Source organism: Buceros rhinoceros, unplaced genomic scaffold, assembly GCF_000710305.1.
Source record: "Buceros rhinoceros silvestris isolate BGI_N320 unplaced genomic scaffold, ASM71030v1 scaffold23704, whole genome shotgun sequence".
Taxonomy (NCBI): domain Eukaryota; kingdom Metazoa; phylum Chordata; class Aves; order Bucerotiformes; family Bucerotidae; genus Buceros; species Buceros rhinoceros.
Genome location: NW_010406963.1, coordinates 2,877 through 11,567, shown reverse-complemented (window position 1 = coordinate 11,567; position 8,691 = coordinate 2,877). Strand labels below are relative to the sequence as shown.

Sequence of the window (8,691 nt, the reverse complement as noted above, 5' to 3'; positions counted from 1 at the left end):
CCATTGGAGTGGTCAGTTTTCCTGAATGTATCATGACTTTTTGCATATATTAGTCGGCCAAACAAATCTAGAATCCCAGCCGGCAGCAGATCTTTCCTGTTAAAGGCTTTACAGAGCAGTTGTGTGTATTTAACATATATCGCATTTTATATACGTATGTGTGCATATGTATTTGTGACTGCGTACATATACATACACACACAGATAAAACTGCTGCAAGTACTGGGCTGTGCACGTCTGTAAGGAGAAACATTCAGTGTCTTCTCTGGTGCAGGAAAAGCTCTCTGGAAGGTAAAAGTATCTACAGAGCTGTAAACAAGTACGAAAAGAGTCGCGAGTCTCGGAATGGTTTCGCCGTGACTACTGTCCAAGAAAAGAGGCCATGGGATCATCCGGCCGCTGACGCTTCATTCTGTAGGCTTCCATTTCCTCTTCTGTTGGCTCCTTGGTTTCATACTGGCTGTTGTATGGCCTCTTCCTCTCATCCAACTGCATGATTTCTTTAACGTGGAGAAGACGAGCCTCTTCAGCATTGAGTGCCTAAAATGAAAGCAAAGAAAAAAAAAACCCACAATGAAAATTAAGCAGAATAAAGGGTAAAATGGCATTTGGCGAGTAAGATACTTGAAGCATTTTATTGCTTGCTAGTTGCCAAAATCAAGTAACAAACTCCTTGGGTTTAGTTAAAATGTAATGATGATCCAGCAAGTACAAGAGCGGATAAGCCAGCGTGGGGGTTGGGTTGGTTTTTGTTTTGGTTTTTTTCTTTTTCCAGTCAGAGAGCATTTTTTTTTTTCTTTTAAATGCTTTTTGAAAGACGTGTTATCCTATTCCTCAAACTACTACTGGTGAAAAGAAGTTGCATTTGGACAATGCTTTGATTAACGATGGTCTCCCCTTAGTTTCACGCTCCGAATACCCAGAGGCAGGCTGCTGTGCTTGCGGAAGGGCTGTTCAGCAGCAGCTGGCAGACAGCTTGCTGGATTTATTGCATCAGCTGTGAACTGGGCCTAGGTCTGGGATCAAAAGTGCTAAGTTTAGCTCTGACAGTGCCTTTGATCTCTCCATCTTTTTTCAATACACAAATCACTGCATTCTGCAATGGTTTTTTTTATAGATCTACAGCTGTAATAGGTGCCTAGACAGGAAGTGTTCTAAATCATCTAAACTAAGTCTTGCAAAACTAAATATTTATTGCATGTTTGCCTGAGAAATAGGGGATGTACTTTAGAACATCTAACAGCATTTTAAATTTGCTCAAGTTCAAAATTAGCATCAAAGAACACCCGACGGAGTAGCACAAGAACTGCATTACAGACTTCATAAAACCAACAGTGCTGTAAAAGGTATTTCAAGTCCTTTTTGCCACAAACCCACTGCAGGATACAGCGCACCTTTTTAAGTTTTTCTTGCTTCTTTTTCTCTTCACCCTCGCTATCTGAATTTGAGCTCTTCTTGTGCTTCTTCTTTTTCTTCTCTTTCTGTTTCTCTTGGTGGATCTGTAAGGTGGAAAACCAGTTACTGTTAAGATTCCACTTGTCAACACTAGTAACGTTCAAGCTGTTAAATCCCAACCGTCTATTAATGCCATCTGAGACGTTAGTGTTCAGTAGAGATGTTAATCTAATAATGCAGTCTAGTAATTGTCAGACTTACTATACTTACATAATTTTGTAGTTACACGTATCTTTCCATCTCTTAAGATGCTGAGGAAAAACACCTGCCTTCCTGAGAAAGGGAAATGACCTACCTCCATCAGCGTTTTGGGCTTTGCCATGTGTTCTTCCTCCCTGGGCTGCTCTTCCAGTAAGCTTGCTTCAGCATTCTGTATGAGCAAGGAGAGAAAGGAGACCTGCTTACTAAGCACATTTGGAAACGGGAAGGAAAAGTTTAAAAAAACAAAAAAAGCAAGCAAGACCATCTAAAATGCAGGTAGGATGACGGAATGGTTTTTACTCTAAGTGACTAAGACAATACTTACAGCAATTTCTTTCCCAGCTTCTCCTGTACAGTATGAGTACTTGACAAATGAGTGGCAGCATTTGTAACCCCATTTGCCGTCCTTCCAGTAGGAACCCCAAATGCACTGCAAGAGAAGACACCACAGCAGTGAGGGCCGTAGCGATGCTCCCCTGGGAGGCAAGCTGCAACTGATTCCTGAGGCTGTATCCCAGTAGGTAAATCACTCAAACAATCCAGAGCGGAAAGTTAGAGAAATTTGTGCAGTTTAATGTTAGCGTACAGGTAGAGTTTCAAAAAAAGAGAAAAGCAACAGGATGTGGTCAACTCATATTCAAAATTGAAGGGAAATACAGAAACTTCCCCTGGAGTTTAAGATGGCCATCGCCAGTCCTCACGTAACACTGCAGTCACGACAGTCTGAAACTCCTCTTTGCTCTGTTAATCACACCGTACTGTGTCGCACCACACCTCGTTCCTTTCAGGGGGAAGGCACCTGATTTTTTGTAATTTTAACATAAGCTAGGGCTTACTGTATGGTTGTTGATCTTCACATCCTCTTCGTATTTAGAGCAAGCAACAGCTTTCTCTTGTCCTTTGATGACTGTTCCATGCCTAGAGTACTCCACGTAATCTTCTGTTTGAGCTAACAGCAGTTCAGCTGGTGGGGCATCCAGATGTTCTTGTCCTCCATACTAAAATGCAAATGGAAATGACATATGATAGTTTTGACCGCCCCCCACCTTTTACGTAGCGAAGCACACATTTCAAAAACATCACCTTCAGTACTTTCTGAAGATGACACAAAAGAGGTGGATAGAGACATTTAATTTTTAGTGAATAGTTAAGAGAGAAACACACCTGCTCCTCCTGGAGGAGCTTTTTGGTGTTTTGGTTTGGTTTTTTTGGTTGGTTGGTTTTTATGCCCGGAGGACTACAACTGTGATATTCCTCACTCGAAGCAGGAAAACTTTTCAGAGCAAACCCAAAGGCTTTGATAAAGCCACAGCTGTACTTCCTGTCCTCCTCCAAAGTGGAATGTTGACGAGATTAGAATCTAAATGGATTTAGTTCTTTGTCTGCTGTCCAAGAAATGAGTTGGAAAATATAAGTATTTATCTAGAAGACTGCACCCAAAACTCAAGTCTGAAAATCCTGCTGCCCACGTTTAAGAGAAAAGTATAGAAATAATTTTGGGAGACTGTTATTTGTGTCTTTTCCAAAAGATACAACTTTTAAACAGTAAAATAATTTTTTCAACCACTCGAATTATTTTAAAAAAAGAAAAATTTAGATTCCCGCTCCTCCTACATACTCCTGTCACACTTTTCATTGGAGAAATTCTGACAGTTACGGGAAGAGAGCCCAGACTTCAAACTCAACAGAATTCTTACTACATAAAACCAAACGTCTGTTACCTTCTCTAGGATGCTTTCTTTCTGCTGTGCCTTGAAATCTTCTTTTTTCACTTTGAAGGATTTATACAGTAGCTCCAATTTTGTAGGGTCTGCTTGAAGATGAACTTCAGAGCCTTTGTCATAAGCCTCCCAAGCAAACACTGTGTACACAAGAGGTTTCACCTAGTATTTATTCTAAAACTGGCATACGCATTCAAATTACAACCTTTAATTCTGCAATATTTTGAAAGAAAGCCTCAGTCTAAAGACTTTAATGTTCTCTTTTGCAAGAGAGAAGCATTTAAGTCTTTTACATCCATTTCCTTAAAAAAAATGAACTTACACTGTGTCTGTGCCATTGAAATGGTATCTCCAGTGTAGCGAACAAAGTTGTCACCTGCATAACCAACTCTGCAGAAAAGAACAAGATGATTCTTAGTATTCGAGTACCACCATTTCATTTTAAATACAGTTACAAAACCCCAGTAGGAAAGTAAAAATTCTCCTTCGTGCCCTGAGAGTTAAGAACGGAGGGAGAGGAAGGAGTGTTCAACTCAGTCCGTGAAATGACAGCCTAGGCTCCTCACAGAGTCACGAAAGCATCAGATGGCACCTCGGAACACTCGATGCTGACATTTACATGCAAACATCTTGCGACACAGACCTGAAGCTCTGTCTGGGATACTGAGCACCATGCATCAAACTTGGATCTAACTGCACAATCAATATGCGTAAACAGTAGGTGACATTCTAGCATGGAGGTTCTCAGCGTCGGGATTTGTGAATCCCTCCTCCCACCCAGACCCAGTGTATTTTACTGACTTAAAGCACAGTAATAGCTTTACTGCTCTCAGTCACTTCTGCACACCCCTTGGAGAGATTCACGAAGAGTACAGGAAATACAGGCTGAAAAGCAAGTGAAGGTAACCACCCAATTTTCCACTCTTTTTATCTCCCCAAAGCCATTCTGAAAAATTTAGAGTCTGCAAAGCTGTGGCAGAAACAGAAATTCAACAAAGGTCAAATTATGACTGTAGAGAGACGCGAAAGCATCTGCACCTAAAAAAAGAATTGACTGGCATTATTCTAGCTGGGGGCAAGGAGAGGTGGAAAGAGCATTATTTGCCAGCATTTAGCCACTGCCTCTCTATTTCAGGCAGTGAGCTAATCCAGCTACTGTACTCTGAATAAATATTTCTACCCTCAGCCTGTCTACTCTGTAAGTCCACAGCTCTGCGCAGGTCAGTGTGGGGTCAGAGCTCAAGTGCTTGACTCAGGTTTTAAGTGAGGTTGCCTCATCTGGAGCCAACAGCCAGCTTATGGCGTTCCTTAATTAAGTTGTCTGTCTAGACAGTGCCAAAGCCTTCAGACCTTTTCTGTGCAGGCTGCACTAATACGTGAGGAGCTCCCGCTCCTAATTCAAGCATTTAGTTCCGTGCCACAGATGCTCCGCAGCAGTCTCCAGTGCTGAAGGCCACCCAACAAACAAGGGATGAAGTTCAAGGTCTGGTTACAGAAATACTTTACAGGTGTTGCCTCTAGATACAGGCGAGTGATGTAACCCTTGTATAGATCATCACACTAAAAGGTGGTCCACATCTCCCTGCAGATTAAGGCCCAGTATTACTAAAACACCACTTTTATATACTAAAAAAGTGCTGCTAAATAAAACAATCTTTTCCATGTTTACTACTACTTCTATCCATAACTGACTAGAGATTAATTAGTATAAGGACGTACAGGTAAAATACAAAACTATTAATCTCATTTTTAACAGAATCTTTTTGGATAACAAGCATGACCCTGTTATAACTTACTCATCTGGATTCTTGCCTGTGTTGGCATACGGGTTCTCCCTCATTGCTCTTGTTTTGGGATCATAATAAGCAGAGTTTGGATCTAGATTCCTCAAGTACTGTGGAAAGAAAACAACATACAAGATAGTCAATATTTACGACTTTAAAAGAACTGAAGTTACTCCTGTTCCCCCCACCTTAGACATTTTAAAGTTAAACCTGTGTAAGAGGGCTTTGACAAAGTTGTAACATGAGCAGGAACAGAACTGAGAACGGACCTTAACCTCCGAACTCCGAGACCCAATCGGAAACTTGTTAATAATCAAGTGCACAATTTTTTGAAATTAACTCTCATGAGTACAGAAGAACATCTGTAAAGAATCTTTACTCACTTTCGCGATATCTTCCCGAATACGTAAATTTCGAACTGTGATACGTCTTTTAGAGTCAAAGTTCTGCCCAGGCATGTCAATGTCATCTGCATATTTATCTTCATCTTCATCTTCACTGTTATGATCTCTTTCCTGAGGAGAGATGAGAAACTTCTAAATAAAAGAGGACATTCACTCTAGAGCCAAGTACAAGAATCAGATTTTAGCGGTTTCATTAAAAACCCTGCAATCCCTGTAGTTAAAAGCTAGCATCGTTTACCTGGCCTCAAGCGTGCCGTCATGCTAATCTAACATTCAGCAGTTTTCAGAAATACTCGTTAAAGGATTTCCACTTCCTTAGATGGAAACAGTTACAAAAATGTAACAGATGATATTAAAAACCCACTTATCTTGAGCAAAGCATACTAAACACACTAAAAACTGTTATTTGTCTGCATCTCTAAGGTCTGACAACATGCAGGAATTAAAACAAACCCAACCCCCCTCTGTGAAATCCAACAACCTCTGTCTGAAAGAACAGTGGCACAAACCCGGCGTTCAAACCCTCGTGCCACCCCTGTTTCACTAATGCACTATCTACACAGCGTGTGCAGGGCGTAATCATCTTACTGTCTGTGAATTTGGTTCCTCTTCTCCCCACTGGTGTCTTGGGGAGTTCTGCAGCAAACAAAGAGCACATCAACAGAGAAGACCAGAGAGTGGAGAGGGAGAGATGGGAGGGATATAAAGAGCAATCGAAGCAGCGCATGATGCTGGATGCGAAACACAATTTACCTGGGGCACAGAATGGACAGACTGCCGCGTAATGTTCTAGGGAAGAGCTTGTAAGCGTTGCTATTTCAGACGCGTGTTGGAGAGTGTTTCACCTCATTCCCAACTACATTCCCAAGGCTTTGCAAGAACAGCAAATTCTAGAACTGTCACTGTTGTTTAGAGCTTGCTGTGCCTTTGAACACTAATGGTTTAGACTAGAATATTGCATAGTGTGCAAATATAACCAACTTTCAACTCTGAAAGCTTAAAAAAAGTTAACATATGTATGCAGGTATTTAGTCAGGACTGACAGGAATACTGAGCATCAATCAGAACCCATAATACAACCTGGAGAAACAGAGAGCCAGAACTTCCTGCTTAAACCTGCTTAGCCTCTACCTTGAGAACACTTGCAGCAGTAAAAATGGACACATCTCAAGTTGTGCCAGGGCAGGTTTAGGCTGGATATTAGGAAAAATTTCTATACAGAGAGGGTGGTCAAGCATTGGAACAGGCTGCCCAGGGAGATGGCAGCGTTCCCATCCCTGGAAGTGTTCAAAAGACGTGCAGGTGTGGCACTGAGAGACTGGTTTAAGGACCCTGGCAGTGCAGGGTGAACAGTTGCACTTGATCGGAAAGATCTCTTCCAGCCAAACGACGCTGTAATTTTGTGAGCTGTGAGTCCTGGCAGACTGACCAGCAAATCGGCCAGCACTGACTATGCAGACCAGCCTTGGTCCTCTCCATCAGAGCCAGTTCTTAAGTTTCAAACATACTTTTCTTCTTACAGCTCCATTTTATAGGGAATAAGTAAATGGAAGCTAACACTGCTTGACTTGTGGTGAAACACACATCAAAAAGAGAAAGAATCTTTTCTACCAGGAAGGGCAGAATGTTGTAATTTGTGCTGGGTTGGAGATTAAGTTCACTCTGCCATCTAGTGACAAAATGCCAGGTGACAACCTCTGGAAAATGGAGGCCCCGTTGGATGTAGTCTAGCTTGCTGTTTTTCTCAAAATACTGATTAAAATCCCCTACTTCTGACCAGTAACAGTCTTCTTGTCTTCCTCATTTTATGAACTTGGAATATTACCAGAAATGTCTTAAAAATTAGGATTTTATACCACAGGTTATCAAAATTGTTGCCTATAATCTAAGAGGAGCTTGTGGAAGTTAGTGGAAGATACAAACTGCAGTTATAAGCCAGAGAGACATATGTAGGCTCAGCCTTCAAATAACCAGAGACAGAGCAAACAGTCACAGCAACAACCGAAGAAGAAAAAAAGCTTGGCTTAAGGTGAAGAAAATACCTTCCTCTTCCAATTAATACTGAAACGATCCACAGTCACATAATAATCATTACCTCAACATTGGTCAGACATAACAGACTTCAAATACAACAAGAGCATTTCAGTGTTTGAACAAAATTACTACACGGAAAACAAGCTTTTCTGGCCCAGAATAATAATCACACAGAATTTTGCCTATAAAGGGAAAACAAAGCAACACTCGTGACAGAACATGCTTCAAATTCTTGAATGTGACACAGAAAACGCTGGTGCTGGGAAAATCTTTAAGCTACCAAAAGGCATAAAACCCAAGAGCAGATCCTGTATAAAAAGTAAAAGCACCAGAGAGCAGAAGTAACCTGAACAAAAATAAGCTGGGGTTTCGTTTACTTACCACTTGCTCCAGCTTTCCTGATGCTAACTCCTCCTGAAGCTTCTGGGCTTTCAGCGTACGTTTGGCCTGTGCATCAGGAAAACACACTGGCTTTAGTATTTCTCTGAAATACTTATCGTAGCCCTCGCTTGTGACTGCTGTCATTTGAAATGTATTCATTACTACCAAAAATGGGATTGCGATTCTCTGGGCACTTGTAAGAAAATCAGCAGCCTGGAAGGTGTCTCCTCTACTCCAGTGCTTTACCACACTGGTTTGAGCTGAAAGGAAAGGAAATGACGTACACTAGCCATTTGGCTACTTCACATCATACTGTTGAACAGAACAGTTTACTAGAGCTAACTACTAACTAACTAACTAACTAACTACTAACTAACTAACTAACCCATTGCTACACTCATCCTGTGTTAAGAAAGAGCTTATTTTAGTTCAGTAGTGTTTAACAGCAACCACGGTTTACTATCGTGGCCGCTTAATCCAGTCAGAAACCTCCGTGCTGAAGGTGCTTCACAACTGATGCCGCAAGCATTCATGGTTCATCATGGAAGCACCGACGTTCAGCATCTAAAGGAAGATTTTGAAGCAGCACGTGCGTTTTTGTATGTGTTTGACGTCACAGAACCACTGATACTGGAGATTCCTCTGGAGACTGCCAAGGACAATCCTCCTGCCTACAACAGGACTGTGTCTAGACGGGTTTAATTACTCCAG

The 8,691-nt window shown here is 41.5% G+C and overlaps 1 protein-coding gene across 2 annotated transcripts in view; it reads right to left on the bottom strand.

The window, feature by feature from the left end:
- Nucleotides 1-287: 287 nt before the first annotated feature.
- SLU7 (SLU7 splicing factor homolog (S. cerevisiae)) overlaps nucleotides 288-8,691 on the bottom strand; it is an 11,108-nt gene continuing 2,704 nt past the window's right edge. Inside the window, exons 5-15 of one of the 2 annotated variants that reach the window (XM_010134323.1) lie at nucleotides 7,981-8,046; nucleotides 6,154-6,201; nucleotides 5,545-5,676; nucleotides 5,174-5,271; nucleotides 3,700-3,767; nucleotides 3,378-3,517; nucleotides 2,493-2,654; nucleotides 1,982-2,086; nucleotides 1,751-1,825; nucleotides 1,395-1,499; nucleotides 361-540 (exon numbers count right to left, since the gene is read on the bottom strand). In XM_010134323.1, coding sequence (XP_010132625.1) covers nucleotides 361-540; nucleotides 1,395-1,499; nucleotides 1,751-1,825; nucleotides 1,982-2,086; nucleotides 2,493-2,654; nucleotides 3,378-3,517; nucleotides 3,700-3,767; nucleotides 5,174-5,271; nucleotides 5,545-5,676; nucleotides 6,154-6,201; nucleotides 7,981-8,046 — 1,179 coding nt within the window. Of the gene's footprint in view, nucleotides 541-1,394; nucleotides 1,500-1,750; nucleotides 1,826-1,981; nucleotides 2,087-2,492; nucleotides 2,655-3,377; nucleotides 3,518-3,699; nucleotides 3,768-5,173; nucleotides 5,272-5,544; nucleotides 5,677-6,153; nucleotides 6,202-7,980; nucleotides 8,047-8,691 lie in introns of both variants that reach the window. The other variant, XM_010134324.1, reaches the window with a different exon arrangement.